This window comes from Salmo salar, chromosome 18 (assembly GCF_965601325.2).
Source record: "Salmo salar chromosome 18, fSalSal1, whole genome shotgun sequence".
Lineage (NCBI taxonomy): Eukaryota > Metazoa > Chordata > Actinopteri > Salmoniformes > Salmonidae > Salmo > Salmo salar.
Genome location: NC_138308.1, coordinates 84,442,958 through 84,460,599, shown reverse-complemented (window position 1 = coordinate 84,460,599; position 17,642 = coordinate 84,442,958). Strand labels below are relative to the sequence as shown.

Here is a 17,642-nt window from a genome sequence, read left to right as displayed (position 1 = left end):
GGTATTGTGTGTAGATTGATGAGAAATTTGTTTTAACCCGGTTAGCTACACCTGGGGTTGGAGTGGAAACCTACAGGAGGGAGACCCCTGCAATAGAGCCCCACAATGCAGGTGATGGCCCCAGGATGAAGTTCGTGAAGAGCAACTGCAGAAACTTGCAGTCAACTGTAGTCAAAACTTCATGACCTTTGATCACATGATTTCTGTAAAGTTCATTCATTCCACCTGTTGGTGCAAGTCTGACCATTTTTATCCCCATAATGCAGCATCCCTTTCGAAAAAAAGATTGCAGTTAGAGTGTAGCATTAAACACTTTTTTTACTGTAATTATTTTGCAGTGTAACTGCAGTTCGAGTGGAGTATAACTGCAGTTCAACTGCAGTACACTTCAGTTATACCGCAATTACTGTGTCCAAAATACCTCAGTCGACTGTTAATGTACTTTTACTGCAGTTGCAATCTTTTTGTTGTAAGGGACACTTTGAAAGGCGGTGAATTGACAAAAGTGATCCGCTTGATCGCGTCCAAGGTCTGTGGTCCCAAGTACAATACAAAAAAAGTGTATTCCTTTTGCAAGAAGGGGTAGTCGCGCGCGTCATCTGTCAGGTGCGTACGTTGACAAGTTTACAGCAGTCGTGCTGTTCGAATCAAACTGATTTGAGCGCTTGTACAGTAGCTATTATAAGAAAGCGAATAGGCTACTTTAAGTTACAATATGGAAGTTTACAAATACCCCGTTTTCTTCGAGGTTCACAGTCTGGATCCAGCACAGAAAAAGAAGATAGAAAAGTACTTTCAGGTTCACCGTAAATCTGGTGGTGGAGACTGCGGACCGATAGACAAAGTTGGTGACAACGTTTACAAGATCGCATTTATTGACCGGACAGGTATAGAAATGTTGAGTTTGCTATTTGAACTGTACTTGAAACTAGAGGTGAAACGTAAAAAAGTATATTTAAATGTTTTCCTGTAGATAATTGTGTAACAGTTTCACTTTCATATTTAAAGCTGGACTATGCAGAAATCGCTCCACCGTTTTTTTGTTAAAGTTCTAATAGTTAGCCTAATTTCAGTTTGTGACAAAACAAACATGAATAGTGTAGAGAATCTTTGTACCATCTAAACCGCCGTGAAATATATTTTCCATAAACAAAAATATTTTATTTTCATCTGTTTGAAGCTGGCGCACAAAACTGAAAGTAAAAGAAGAAAAAACTACATGAAAGAATGGGACGCATAGAAATAGCACACATCGAACAGATCAACCTCTTCTTAAACTTGCTATCAAACGCAATGATATCTCTATATCTCGCATTTCTATGGGAATTTGGGTGTGTCCCCCAAAACGTTACATATTGCACTTTAAATTAGGCTCACAGTCGGCCTTCCAATTATTCCAATGGTGTTCGATGGGGTTGAGGCAGTGATGCCAATTTAGCAGTTTTGTTGCTAGATTTAGCAACTTTTCAGACTACTCTGGCAACTTTTCAAACAGCACCTAGCAACAAATTTAGCTACTTTTAAAAATGTATTTGGAACTTTTAACAACTTTTGAAAAGTGACTCAAATGCTAAAATGCACTCATTTTCCCTCCAAATGACACAAAAACGATTTTCTCTGTCACACACCCAGTCACAACACACGTGCCTGCCTGCAAAAGTGCATTGTGAGTGACGTCAGTAGCAGGCGCTCAGCTCGTGCACAGGCAGCAGCAGGCCAGCAGCAATTTCAGAAAATTGCAAATCATTGTTGGCTGACTGCAGCAGCAGTAGTACGGGTTCGACGGGACAAACCCAATGAATATAGTTGGTCAGGAATGTTTGATCTTGAACAGAACTTACAACATCAATCAACATGTCTCAATCAAAATTGTACAGAAAAGAGTGGGCGTCTGTACCTGAACCAATGTCAAATCATATTTTTTGCCGAGATGGCCAGTCAATTTGAGTAACGTTTTTGTGTATTCTACGTAATGACGCAGTTTTACGTTGTCACACAATGACATCACAACGTCATTTAGCAACTTTTAGCAACAAATCAACCTGCCTCTAGAAACTTACCCTGAAAATGAGTTGGCAACACTGGGTTGAGGTCAGGGCTCTGTGCAGGCCAGTCAAGTTCTTCCACATCGATCTCAACAAACCATTTCTGAATGGACCTTGCTTTGTGCACGGAGGCATTGTAATGCTGAAACAGGAAAGGGCCTTCCCCAAATTGTTGCCACAAAGTTGGAAGCACAGAATCGTCTAGAATGTCATTGTATGCTGTAGCGTAAAGATTTCCCTTCACTGGAATTAAGAAGCTTGAACAATGAAAAACTGCCCTAGACCATTTTTCCTCCTCCACCTAACTTTACAGTTGGCACTTTACATTGGGGAAGGTAGCGTTCTCTTGGCATCAGCCAGACCCAGATTTGTCCATCAGACTGCCAGATGGTGAAGCGTGATTCATCACGCCAGAGAATGCTTTTTTTATACTGCTTCTGAGTCCAATGACGTTAAGCTTTACACCACTCCAGCCGACGCTTGGCATTGCGCATGGTGATGTTAGGCTTGTGTGCGGCTGCTCGGCCATGGAAACCTATTTCATGAAGCTCCAGACGAACATTTCTTGTGCTGACGTTGCTTCCAGAGGCAGTGAGTGTTGCAACTGAGGACAGGTGATTGTTTTTATCATGCTACTCGCTTCAGCACTCAGTCAATCCCGTTCTGTGAGATTGTGTGGCCTACCACTTGGAGGCTGAGCTGTTGTTGCTCCTAGATATTTCCACTTCACAACAACCACACTTATAGTTGACCGTTCTAGAAGGGCAGAAATTGTTAAATAAATACAAATATATTTTGTTTTTGAGATTCTTCAAAGTAGCTGCGCTTTTCCTTGATGACAGCTTTGCACACTCTTGACATTCTCTCAACCAGCTTCATGAGTTTGTCACCTGGAATGCATTTCAATTAACAGGTGTGCCTTGTTAAAAGTTAATTTGTGGAATTTCTTCCTTTCTTAATGCATTTGAGCCAATCAGTTGAGTTGTAACAAGGTAGGGGTGGTATACAGAAGATTTGGTAAAATACCAAGTCCATATTATTCAAATAAGCAAAGAGAAACGACAGTCCATCATTACTTTAAGACATCTTAAAGTGCAGTCGCAAAAACTATGAAGTGCTATGATGAAACTTATTATCATGAGGACTGCCATAGGAAAGTAAGACCCAGAGTTACTAGGGCCGGGCGCTATTTCCATGATTCCAAAAGTTCACCCAAGTGTTTTGATCTAAATCGCAATTGCAACATTTGGTTAAAAATAAGGCCGAGTATTTTTTCCCATATCGTGGCAGTGTGGAAATGATCTCAAATGATTGCAGGAAATGCAGAAATTGATGGAAATGCAGGAAATTATTTTAAGTTGAAGTTGAATTGAACAGTATAAAACAATTATAATGGAGAAAGATCCATTGAAATAATTTAGAATATATGTGTTGCCGCCCTAGGGTCACGCACTACTCATAAAGCAAATTTAGAACTTTTATTAATGAATACCATCAAATACCGTCATACTGACAAAAATGTGAAAAATACCATGATATGATATTTTGGCCATATCGCCCAGCCCTAAGAGTTACCTCTGCTGCAGAGGATAAGTTCATTAGAGTTACCAGCCTCAGAAATTGCAGCCCAAATAAATGCAGAGTTCAAGTAACAGACACATCTCAACATCAACTGTTCAGAGGAGACTGCCTGAATCAGGCCTTCATGGTTGAATTGCTGCAAAGAAACCACTACTAAAGGACACTAAGAAGAAGAGACTTTCTTGTGTCAAGAAAGACAAGCAATGGACATTAGACCGATGGAAATCTGTCCTTTGGTCTGATGTGTTTTTTGGGTCCAACCTCTGTGTCTTTGTGAGATGCAGAGTATGAGAACGGATGATATCCGCATGTGTGGTTCCCACCGGGAAGCATGGAGGAGGAGGTGTGATGGTGTGGGGATTCTTTGCTGGTGGCACTGTCTGTGATTTTTTGGGGGGGAATTCAAGGCACACTTAATCAGCATAGCTACCACAGCATTCTGCATTAGACCATAACAAGACAGATTCACCATCCCATCTGGTTTGCGCTTAGTGGCACTATCATTTGTTTTTCAACAGGACAATGACCCAACACACCTCCAGGCTGTGTAAGGGCTATTTGATCAAGAATGAGAGTGATGGAATACTGCATCAGATGACCTGGCCTCCATAATCACCCAAACTCAAACAAATTGAGATGGTTTGGGATGAGTTGGACCGCAGAGTGAAGGAAAAGCAGCCAACAATTGCTCAGCATATGTGGGAACTCCTTCAAGACTATCAAGACTATTGGAAAAGCATTCCAGGTGAAGCTGGTTGAGAGAATGCCAGAGGGGGGGTCAAATACTTATTTCCCTCATTAAAATGCAAATCAATTTATAACATTTTTGACATGTGTTTTTCTGCATATTTTTGTTGTTATACTCTCTCTCACTGTTCAAATAAACCTACCATTAAAATTATAGACTGATCCTTTCTTTGTCAGTGGGCAAACGTACAAAATCAGCAGGGGATCAACTACTTTTTTCCCCCACTGTATATAATTCATTTTCATAGGTCTATTGGAAAAAATAATAGGATGTGTTGTCAAAACAAATGAATGCATTCAAAAGTGAAAAAAATATTATTATTATTATTAAGGGGTAAATTCTTTTCACCCTTTGAACATTTTGAGATTTCGGGGCTTTGTCAAGCAACTAGTTACCAACAAAAAGCATTTTTACTATGATGTCTGTGTTATTATGGAGCCATGAAAAAGAATGTATTTGGAATAATAGTAATGTGCAGCTAAACTGAAAATGTTGACTCAGTAGTGCACTTTGTGATAAAAGCACCAGATTTGACTTAGAGGCAGATGTACATGTACTGTATGTACCCTGAAAATATTTAGATATGGAGCAGTTTTGGTACCTATGGGGTGTGGCAGCCTCCTAAAAAAAAATGTAAATGCATTTTTAGATTCCAGTCAGTGTCTCTGTACCAAATTGAGTCTCATCTTTCAGATTAAATTGGAATTGAGTTGATAGCCTAGCATTACAATGTCAGAGTCAAAAGTCTGATGGCACCGTTGCCCATATCGCCGGCCGTTCTTACTGTAGGTTGTACCCGTAATTTTTTTGTTGCTCAAACGCTAATTTCTCAGCCCGTTGAGTATCGCAGACACTTTTTATATGAATAACAGAACAATGTTCATGTTGCTATGGATGAAATGTATCAAAATAACTGTTCAAAACATGAAAAACATACAAAAGCATCTATTTTTTAACAACAAATGTAACTAAAAGTGATTGAAAAAAAAATAATCTTATTTTGGGGAAATAAAACAATTTCTGTAAATTGCTAAAGTTTAATAAAATAAGATGTAAATGCTTGACCGTGTCTCTTTACAATCAATACAATGTGGTAAAATATGACCCCATTTGGCGCTTTTAAGATAAAAATATGTTGTCAATTTTAGGGTTGTTATTTATATTATCCCTACTACTACTATAATAACAATAACTTATGATGATGCTGTAACTCTTCCAGTCCAGGAGAGGGTACTTCAGAAAGCTCATCATGTGTTGGAGATGCCTGGAGGAACTCTCTCCCTCACTCTGAGAGACAGCCTGGAGCCTCCACCCACAACAACTTCCCCAGTCAGCAGTCAGGAGGTGAGGCCAGACTATACAGTACAGCTGCACCTATAAAGTGCATGCTTAGTCACATAACTTGTTAGATAATACATTTATCTTCCATAATTTGAGGTCAAAATACACGTCAATTCACTAGACTTGTAATTGCATCCCAGTAAACACATATCGTGGATCTGCCTGTCAGGTAATAACTTTATTATCCCTTCAAATGAGGTGAAAATAGTCTGCATTGATTTTATTTCATGTTTGATTTATGTGATGTTATGACGAGTAAAATATACTGCTCAAAAAAATAAAGGGAACACTTAAACAACACATCCTAGATCTGAATGAAAGAAATAATCTTATTAAAAATACTTTTTTCTTTACATAATTGAATGTGCTGACAACAAAATCACACAAAAATAATCAATGGAAATCCAATTTATCAATCCATGGAGGTCTGGATTTGGAGTCACACTCAAAATTAAAGTGGAAAACCACACTACAGGCTGATCCAACTTTGATGTAATGTCCTTAAAACCAGTCAAAATGAGGCTCAGTAGTGTGTGTGGCCTCCACGTGCCTGTATGACCTCACTACAATGCCTGGGCATGCTCCTGATGAGGTGGTGGATGGTCTCCTGAGGGATCTCCTACCAGACCTGGTCTTAAGCATCCGCCAACTCATGGACAGTCTGTGGTGCAACGTGGCGTTGGTGGATGGAGCGAGACATGATGTCCCAGATGTGCTCAATTGGATTCAGGTCTGGGGAACGGGCGGGCCAGTCCATAGCATCAATGCCTTCCTCTTGCATGAACTGCTGACACACTCCAGCAACATGAGGTCTAGCATTGTCTTGCATTAGGACGAACCCAGGGCCAACCGCACCAGCATATGGTCTCACAAGGGGTCTGAGGATCTCATCTCGGTACCTAATGGCAGTCAGGCTACCTCTGGCGAGCACATGGAGGGCTGTGCGGCCCCCCCAAAGAAATGCCACCCCACACCATGACTGACCCACCGCCAAACCGGTCATGCTGGAGGATGTTGCAGGCAGCAGAACATTCTCCACGGCATCTCCAGACTCTGTCACATCTGTCACGTGCTCAGTGTGAACCTGCTTTCATCTGTGAAGAGCACAGGGCGCCAGTGGCAAATTTGCCAATCTTGGTGTTCTCTGGCAAATGCCAAACGTCCTGCACGGTGTTGGGCTGTAAGCACAACCCCCACCTGTGGACGTCGGGCCCTCATACCACCCTCATGGAGTCTGTTTCTGACCGTTTGAGCAGACACATGCACATTTGTGGCCTGCTGGAGGTCATTTTGCAGGGCTCTGGCAGGCTCTGCTCCTCCTTGCACAAAGGCGGAGGTAGCGGTCCTGCTGCTGGGTTGTTGCCCTCCTACGACCTCCTCCACGTCTCCTGATGTACTGGCCTGTCTCCTGGTAGCGCCTCCATGCTCTGGACACTACGCTGACAGACACAGCAAACCTTCTTGCCACAGCTCGCATTGATGTGCCATCCTGGATGAGCTGCACTACCTGAGCCACTTGTGTGGGTTGTAGACTCCGTCTCATGCTACCACTAGAGTGAAAGCACCGCCAGCATTCAAAAGTGACCAAAACATCAGCCAGGAAGCATAGGAACTGAGAAGTGGTCTGTGGTCCCCACCTGCAGAACCACTCCTTTATTGGGGGTGTCTTGCTAATTGCCTATAATTTCCACCTGTTGTCTATTCCATTTGCACAACAGCATGTGAAATGTATTGTCAATCAGTGTTGCTTCCTAAGTGGACAGTTTGATTTCACAGAAGTGTGATTGACTTGGAGTTACATTGTGTTGTTTAAGTGTTCCCTTTATGTTTTTGAGCAGTGTATAAATGTACAATATGAGAAATGACAAGAACATACATTTTAGCCAAACAAATCTGTATTAAACTAAATGGACAAATGGATGCAGCTGTACGGTTGACCCACAATAATAAATTAATAATAAACTTAGATAAATACAGACATAATAATCATTAACAGTCGAATTCCCCAGGACTGACACATTTTTTCTCTGACTCTAGAGTCACCAGTCCCTTCCATTCCATCCCTCCCTCCCTGTCCAGACATCGCCACCTGGTGTCCTAGAGCATGAACTCCCTCTAGACTCCTACCTCCTGCGATACCTGATGGAGAGCCCTGGGGCTGGAAAAGACCTGCAACAGCAGCTGACCTCTCTGGGCTGCTCTGTCCACCTCTATCCAGAGGATGGGAGGGCAGTGGTCAGAGGCTCAGGTCAAGCTGAGTCATGTGGAGATGGGGTTGGGGTGGGACCATGGAAGGCACAGGTAGAGAGACTGTTCAAACAGCTCCAGGAGCAGTACAAATGCCACTGTGAGGTAGACCCACGTAAGCTCCAGACTCTGCTGCAGAGCAGTACCCTGGGTTCGGAGGATGTGAGGGTTTACTGCGAGGCAGGGGAAGGGTTTGCGGTGGTGGTTGGGGAGGGGCCCGAGGTCCAGGCCAAGCTGAAGGAGCTGGAGGCCTTCCAGGCTCAGGGTCTGAGCTCCGTGCAGCAGGAGAAGATCAGCACCACCTGTCAACTTGGACAGTCCAAGCTCCGTCTTCTAGGCGAAGTGATAGAGAAGGATCTAGGTGAGGTTGTTCCAGGGGTGAAGGTGACACGTGGTGACTCAGCTCAGCTGGTGCTGGAGGGTTCAGCAAGTGAAGTCCGGACAGCCAGAAAGTTGGTTACAGATAAAATCTCTCTGGTGCTGGAGCGGGTGGTGCCTGAGGTGTCCCTCCACCTCATGTCCTTCCTGAGGGAGGAGTATGGGAGGCCTGGGAACCTGAGCAGTCTGCTGGGGTTGGGACACCATGTGGAGGTAGAGCTGGGGGAGACAGAGCTCCATCTGTTCTCCTTCTCCTCTGGGAAACTGGACCAAGCTGAGAAGGATCTCCTAGTGGAGTTTGGGGAGGAGAAGATCGACGTGCCCAACAGTGCCTTCCTGGATGAACTGAAGTCCAAACTTGAGACAAAGGTGAAGGAGATGAACCAGAGCAGACGCAGGGTGGTGGCCAGGTATGGTCCTGGGTGTAGAGTGCAGCTGCTGGGCCACCTGAAGCAGGTTCAGGAGCTGAGGGAGGAGATTTTGGCCTTTCTAATAGACCAGTCCAGTGTAAGCGTTGTGGGACGCCCTCAACAGAACCATGGTGGCGTAGTCGGTGAAGCAGGCGCCGGACCAAGATCTAACAGGACGGTCGCAGCCGCCAGCTATCACCTCCGGGGGGGGCTGCAGGTAGTTGTTTGTCAGGGTGACATCACCAAGGAACGGGCAGACGCACTGGTGAACGCAGCCAATGAGTATCTGGATCACGCTGGGGGCGTGGCTGCAGCTCTGAGCCGGGCGGGGGGGCCTGAGGTACAGCGGGCCAGCAGGGATCTGGTTAGGCAGATAGGGAGAGTACCTACAGGTACAGTGGTAGAGACTACAGGAGGGAATCTGCCTTGTAAGATGCTGCTGCATGCAGTGGGACCAGTAGGGGGCAGCGTAGGTGGGAATGAGCGCCCTCTGCTGGAGAAGACAGTAAAGGCAGCCCTGGATCTGGCAGAGACCTTGGAGCTCCAGACCCTGGCCATACCCTGCATCAGCTCGGGGATTTTCGGCGTTCCTCTGAAGGTGTGCTCTGAGGCCATAGTCTCTGCTGTGAGGGACTTTGGGAGGGAACAGCGCATCCTTACCAAGGTCACTCTGATTGATGTGAGTGGAGAGGCAGTGAGAGCCATGCAGGAGGCCTGTGATAGGCTGTTACAGGATAAGAGGGAGTTTTCTGGGTGGGAGGTAGAGTCCAGCACCACCACTACACATGCTCCTCAGAGAGACACCACTGCTGCCTCCGCCAGGGGAACAGCTGCTCCACAGGTCTGTGTCCAGGTGGAGATCATCCAGGGAACCATAGAGAAGCAGGAGGTAAGATAGAGACACACTGACATGGCCACAGCCTTGATTCAACAACATTCTGTGAATTAGGTTGACTTCATACTGACTCAATGTTCCCTTTCTCTTTTACACTTTCTTTTTCTCTTCCCCTTTTACTTTATTTATTTGTCTTTTCCCCCCCTCTGTCTGTCTGTCTGTCTGTCTGTCTGTCGTTCTGTCTGTCTGTCTGTCTGTCTGTCTGTCTGTCTGTCTGTCTGTCTGTCTGTCTGTCTGTGTCTGTTTCTCTCTGAAGGTGGATGCTCTGGTGTCACCCATGGTTGGTAGTGACCCTCTCTCCTCCCGAGTGGGTAATGTCTTGTTGGAGGCAGCTGGACCGGCGCTGAGAACAGCGTTTCTGAGGGAATCAGGGGGACGGACTGCACCTGGTGACAACGTTCTGGTGGAGGGACTGTCTGGTCTCAGCTCTGGCCGTGTCTTCTTCCTCAGCTGTGCACACTGGGACAACAACCCCCAAGGACCAGCAGTACAGGTGTGTGTGTGTGTGTATGTGTGTGTGTGTGTGTGTGTGTGTGTGTGTGTGTGTGTGTGTGTGTGTGTGTGTGTGTGTGTGTGTGTGTGTGTGTGTGTGTGTGTGTGTGTGTGTTATGACCTTTGAACCTCCATTAACCCTTGACCTCTGGTCCTCTCTCAGGCTCTGATGCAGGGCGTGAGGAAAATCCTGACTGCTTGTGAGAACCGGGGCTTCCGTTCCGTTGCCTTCCCTATAGTTGGAACTGGTGAGGTTCTCCAGTTCCCTCACAATGTGGCAACGCAGGTTCTGCTAGAAGAGATCCATAGGTATGAACAGAACCGAGCGAGCAGAACTCCCTTCCTTGTCCGCATTGTCGTCCATCCCAATGACAGAGATTCTACCAAGGTGAGCAGAGACTTTTAAAGAAGGTCTCAAAGAATTAAACAAAATGTCCATTAACTTCAATATGTTTAAGCGAATCACCTTGCAGATTATCTGAAGCCGTTATATAATACTGTGTAATACATCCATAATGACATATTTTTTAATAATAACAATTACATTCCTTCATTGCAGCTTTTCAAACTACCCAGAATGCTTTGCATCTCAGAGGGTTCACATTGGGCGCTCGACCAGAGCAAGGTGAGTTACAACACTTCACCCCCACCTTTAAATCAAATACATTATTAGTATGTGATTGATCCATTTGAAGTTATAATTATGAACCCTCCCTATAGACAGCAGGGTTGTGCTGCTTGGTATAACCGGAGGAGGTAAAAGCAGTGCTGGAAACACCATCTTCGGACAAGATGATGTGTTCCTCTCAGACAGTTCCTCCACCTCCTCAACACAGATATGTAAAGCTCATACCAAGAACATCAAAGGAAGAAACATCACCCTGATTGACACACCTGGATTCTTTGACACTGACATCCCTGAAGAGGAGCTGAAACCTAAAATAGTCAAATGTATAACAGAGTGTGCTCCGGGGCCACATGCCTTTCTCATTGTACTGAAAGTTGAACGGTACACAGTCCACGAGAACGAAGCCGTGGCGAAAATCGAGACTTATTTTTCACCGGAGGCCTTCAAATATGCCACAGTCCTCTTCACTCATGGTGACCAACAGAATGCTGAACTGAACAAGCTTGGAGAAATGTGGAGGCCGCTGTCACGTCATCGACAACAAATACTGGAACACCAATCAGCAGGGTCAGTACAGGGACAATCAGTGCCAAGTAGCAGAGTTACTCAGCACCATAGAGAAGATGGTGAGAGATAACGGAGGAGGGTTCTACACCAACGAGATGCTACAAGAGGCAGAGAGATTAATACAAGCAGAGATAGAGAGTCTTAGGAAGGAGTCAAAAGGCCAGATGTCAGAGGAAGAGATGAGAAAACAGGCTAAAGAAATGGTGAGGAAGAAACTCCTGATCAAACTCTCAGGGACACTAACAGATGTTGGTTGGCATAGCTGCAGGAGTTGTCTTTGGGACATCCACAACAACAGGAGCAGTCAGTGGAGGGTCAGTAGGAGTTACTGCAGCAGAGGAGGCAGAGACAGTACTGGAGGCTTTAAGCTAAGGTTCTGAATGTGCAAGAAGAAAACCTTTTGAAAGGTTATAGTAACAGATAAACTTGGAATCATTGAAATAAAAGGTGGAAAAGTATGTATCAACATCTGACTAACTATGTAGACATCAGTCAGTTATATTCCACTGTTGAATAGCTCTTTGTCCCATTTCTTTTTCTTTCTGTTTTGTTAAAAGCAGACAACAGGGTTATGGTTAAACTGCATGAATATTAGGATATTCAATTTGAGTTTAATATTTTTTCATGTTTAATGTACAAATTGAATAATTGAATTGATCATTTGAACCTGTGTTTAATCATTTGAAACTGTATTGAATAAATATGTAATTCAGTTCAAAATGTCAATTAATTGAACATTCAAGTTCAATATTTATATTTTCAGTTTCAATCTGGTAATTATTGCATTCATTGTCTGTGTATCAAGTTTATAAACAATCATTTCAAGTTAATCAAAGTTTAATATATTCAACTTCACAGATGCATTTAGATTCTGTTTTCAAGTTCAGTTCTCCAAATCAGTGCCGTTTTAGCATGTCAATCTTGGTGGGGCAAACAAACCAAAAAATGTTTTGATGCATGCCAGCAAAGCCACAACACAACACTAAACAATAGATTCATAGCACTATGACAAACGGTGCCCACAAACGGTTGAGGCCTACATAAAGCTGTCCCAACAGCAGAGCTTTCTTTTCAGCACCATGGAGTGAATCCTTACCAGTGGTTTCTACTGACAATTGAGATGTACAAACTATGGCATAAGGGTACGACGAGCGGATAAGATGCAATCCGTAATTTCGATTAAAACAATGAGCGAATTAGGATGGATGTAGTCAATATAAAAAAAAAAATCAGCACTTTTGAAATCTACAGCGACAGAATTCAGAACATCAATCCATCAATCAAATGTATTTATAAAGCCATTTTTACGTCAGTCGATGTCACAAGTGTTATCTAGAAACCCAGCCTAACGGTTCGAACACACCGACTGTATCATTGCGTTTTGAAACACCAGAAGTACATTCATTTCCGATGGAACGCTGCGTTTGCCTTGCAGCATTGTGTTTCAGAGGCAGTTGCAGTGCGTTCTGTGTGGTGCATATGTTGGATTTATCGAACGTATCCATCAAATGGTATGCGTAAACTTGACAGAAAGTAGCAACATGTGAATGTTGAATTTTTGTTGCACACATATCCAGTAAAAAAAAAAGTGGGATAACATAATAAAACAGATTGACTGTAGAATTTCTTTACATTTTTTATTCATTTATTTGCCAAGTATATTATTTATTCGGTGACATCCACAAATTAATTATGAGAGCATTTGTAATAAAGATAATCTAACGTTTTACCTAATGATATATAAGGAGGGCATTTGCACAACATGTTTCACAACAGCACACAACAAAACTCCAGAGACATATTAAGCAACCAACTGATACCAATCACGACCACACCCAGAGACTGATGGCGGACTAAGCACTCACACAAAAATGTCAAGACATGAAAGCACCCTAGCCACACGAACTGACCACTGGTGTAAAGAACAACATTCCATGAATATCGCAAGCACCCAGACACGAATTACCAGAAATACACACACACACACACACACACACTTAGGTGTGTTGGACTCCGAGGACAAAGGACACTGCCAACGGCCAATGGGAAGTCGACACCACCTGGAGAATGGACCGTCCCTCCACTCATCGACCAGTCAGGAGAGCGGACCTACTAGACTCAACGTCAACACACTGTCATTTCATTGTATAAATTAGATGCACACTATGTTTCGGGGCTCTCTTCTGTTAGTTCCCTATGAGCTAAACGAAGGAGTCCGTGCATGCTTTGCCAAATATCTTTGTCTCATAATAAACTGCCTTACTATAAACTGAATCACCCGGTCCAACGTCTTGACTTGGTCTCCTTCTCAAATAACTAATCATCAACACTTACAATATAATTTCCCTCTAAAATGCAGTTTTGGAGCGAAATGCAATAATAAATAGTCAAGATAGCAGAGTAGGCTCTTTCAACAATGAGACCAACGTTGAGGAAGGTGGTCTTGATCGCGCTGTTGGGCCGGGACCAGCCCTGCCGAAAGCCCAGGTCTGTGTGGGTCCAGAGGTGGTTAAAGTCCCGAAAGCAGGCAGGGGAGTTCCACTGTCTCATTCAAAAGCTTCGACTGTTTGGAGAGGAAATCCCGAAGTTACTTTTGTCTGGACCGAAGCCAGTTCGATCACCTGCTCCAGGTGGTTGGAGCCAGGATCGCCCGGATGGATACCAACTACCGGGAGTCCATCAGCCCAGTTGAACGCCTGGCGATTTGTCTCAGGTAAGCTAAATTCAAGTACATTTTTAAAGCCTTTGATACCATAATTGATTGATATTTGATACATTGTTTTTATGTGCAACCTAGCTAGCTAAAGGGCTCTCTAGTTAAAAGTCCCTATTTGACATCAGATGTACTTTTACAGAATGTTAATTAGGACTATAACTTTTCCCAAAGTTGGTTTGTAATCCTTGTTTAATTATGCAATGTTACCAAATGAAAAGAACGTTGAGGTGCCTTCTGCCCTGATGAAGGTAGGCTAGTCTTCTCCAGGACCCATTGTTGTTCAAGATAGTTACAGTCATTCATTACATTCTTATTGGACTCATATACACTCTTAGAGAAAAAGGTTCCAAAGGTGTCCTGCTTTCAACATAGGATAACCCATAATTAGTAGAGCAGAATAAACAGTAATGAGGTAGCTATATGAGTACATATAATATGTGGGTGGAATTCAAGTTACACACAATATTGATAATTATTTTGTATTATATTTTAGATTCTTGGCGACAGGGGACTCCTACATGACCATTGGATTCAGCTTCGGTGTTGGACAGTCCACGGTGGCAGGCATTGTCCCCTCTGTGGCACAAGCCATTTGGGACTGTCTGGTTGGTGAATACATGCCTGTCCCCAAGGAGGACGACTGGAGGGCCATCGCTGCTGAGTTCCTGGATAGGTGGAATTTCCCCAACTGTCTTGGCTCCATTGATGGGAAACATGTAGTAATCCAGGCTCCACCGTGCTCAGGTTCGAAATTCTACAACTACAAGGGTAGGTCCCGTGTGGCTCAGTTGGTAGAGCATGTTGGTAGAGCATGGTGTTTGCGACGCCAGGGTTGTGGGTTCGATTCCCACGGGGGACCAGTACAGGGGAAAAATTTATGAAATGTATGCATTCACTACTGTAAGTCGCTCTGGATAAGAGCGTCTGCTAAATGACTTAAATGTAAAATGATATTCAGTTTTACTCTTGGCTGTAGTAGATGCTATCTACTATTTCCGTGTTGTCGATGTTGATGCTTACGGCAAGAGAAGGCTCTTAACCAACCATGATATTTTTATATATTTTTTTCGTTGTTCTGAACTTGTTTTGAAGATAATGTTGCTGCTACCGTCTCTTATGACCGAAAAGAGCTTCTGGACATCAGAACTGCGGTTACTGACCTTACATTTTACGTTTACGTCATTTAGCAGACGCTCTTATCCAGAGCGACTTACAAATTGGGGGGGGGGGGTTAGGTGGGGGGGGGGGGGGGGTTAGAAGGATTACTTTATCCTATCCCAGGTATTCCTTAAAGTGGTGGGGTTTCAGGTGTCTCCGGAAGGTGGTGATTGACTCCGCTGTCCTGGCGTGAGGGAGCTTGTTCCACCATTGGGGTGCCAGAACAGCGAACAGTTTTGACTGGGCTGAACGGGAACTGTGCTTCCGCAGAGGTAGGGGGGCCAGCAGGCCAGAGGTGGATGAACGCAGTGCCCTTGTTTGGGTGTAGGGACTGATCAGAGCCTGAAGGTACGGAGATGCCGTTCCCCTCACAGCTCCGTAGGCAAGCACCATGGTCTTGCAGCAGATGCGAGCTTCAACTGGAAGCCAGTGGAGTGTGCGGAGGAGCGGGGTGATGTGAGAGAACTTGGGAAGGTTGAACACCAGACGGGCTGCGGCGTTCTGGATGAGTTGAAGGGGTTTAATGACCTCAGATTAGACTAAAAGTTTTTCTTCAATGAGTCGGACGGAAGGGATATACTACAGACATCCGACAAGGTCCAGATCCCCGTCATTCGCTGGAGAAGGAAACATAGGTTTTGTGGAAAGAGATCAGGGTGCGTGGTGAGGATCAGGCGATGAGTGGCTAATCTGCCTTTGCTTTCCGTCCTGCTAGGTAACGTTCAGTCGCTGGAACTGAAAGCACGCATATCCTACCAACGGGGACATTAAAAACTGTAATATCTTATGTTTCACCGAGTCGTGGGTTATACACTGTATCAGCAGGATAGAACAGCAGCCTCTGGTAAGGCATGGGGAGTGGGCCTATGCATATAGGTAAACAACAGGTGGTTGAATATATAAATATTGAATGTTTTTTATTAAATAGCAATTGAATTTTAAAACTGAATGCAATATTCATTCAATTCAGTTTCAAATCAATAGTTCAGTGCTACAACAACATTGTGAAATGTCTGGGGGTGGTTTGAGAACCACTGCACTGTGGTGTTGTGTATCAGATCACACACATTTAGATACACATATACAGTGCCTTCAGAAAGTGTTCAGACCCCTTTACTTTTCCCACATTTTGTTACATTACAGCCTTATTCTAAAATGTATTAAATAGTTTTTTTCCCTCATCCATCTACACACAATACCCCATAATGACAAAGCAAAAACTGTTTTTATAAATGTTTGCACATTTATTCAAAATCCAAAACTGAAATATCACCTTTACATAAGTATTCAGACCCTTTACTCAGTACTTTGTTGAAGCACCTTTGGCAACAATTACAGCCTCGAGCCTTCTTGGGTATGAGGCTACAAGCTTGGCACACCTGTATTTGGGGAGTTTCTCCCATTGCTCTCTGCAGATCCTCTCAAGCTCTGTCAGGTTGGATGGGGAGCGTCGCAGCACAGCTACTTGCACGTCTCTCCAGAGATGTTTGACATGTTCAAGTCCGGGCTCTGGCTGGTCCACTCAAGGACATTCAGAGACTTGTCCTGAAGCCACTCCTGCATTGTCTTGTTGGAAGGTGAACCTTCACCCCAGTCTGAGGTCCTGAGCACTCTGGAGCAGGTTTCCATCAAGGATCTCTCTGTACTTTGCTCCGTTCAACTTTCCCTCAATCCTGACTAGTCTCCCAGTCCCTGCCGCTGAAAAACATCCCCACAGCATGATGCTGCCACCACCATGCTTCACCGTTGGGATGGTGCCAGGTTTCCTCCAGACGTGATGCTTGGCATTCAGTCCAAAGAGTTCAATCTTGGTTTCATCTGATCAGATAATCTTGATTTTCATGGTCTTTAGGTGCCTTTTGGCAAACTCCAAGCGGGATTTCATGTGCCTTTTACTGAGGAGTAGCTTCCGTCTGGCCACTCTACCATAAAGGCCTGATTGGTGGAGTGCTGCAGAGATGGTTGTCCTTCTGGAAGGTTCTCCCATCTCCACAGAGGAACTCTGGAGCTCTGTGAGAGTGACCATTGGGTTTTTGGTCACCTCCCTGACCAAGGCCTTTCTCCCCTGATTGCTCCGTTTGGCTGGGTGGCCAGCTCTAGGAAGTCGTGGTGGTTCCAAACTTCTTCCATTTAAGAATGATGGAGGCCACTGTGTTCTTAGGGACCTTCAATGCTGCAGACATTTTCTGGTACCCTTTTCCAGATCTGTGCCTCGACACATCCTGTCTCGGAGCTCTACGGACAATTCCTTCAACCTCATGGCTTGGTTTTTGCTCTGACATGTACTGTCAACTGTGGGACCTTATATAGACAGGTGTGTGCCTTTCCAAATCATGTCCAATCAATTTCATTTACCACAGGTGGACTCCAATCAAGTTGTAGAAACATCTCAAAGATGATCAATAGAAACAGGATGCATCTCTGCTCAATTTTGAG

The 17,642-nt window shown here is 44.2% G+C and overlaps 1 protein-coding gene across 1 annotated transcript; it reads left to right on the top strand.

The window, feature by feature from the left end:
* The first annotated feature begins 573 nt into the window (after positions 1-573).
* On the top strand, positions 574-13,606 carry LOC106578006 (uncharacterized). Its single transcript, XM_082964584.1, is given in 8 exon segments — positions 574-887; positions 5,594-5,718; positions 7,753-9,639; positions 9,902-10,138; positions 10,301-10,529; positions 10,697-10,762; positions 10,858-11,269; positions 11,271-13,606. Coding segments are annotated over 8 exon segments (3,570 nt in total). The 5' UTR covers positions 574-715; the 3' UTR covers positions 11,713-13,606.
* Positions 13,607-17,642: the final 4,036 nt, after the last annotated feature.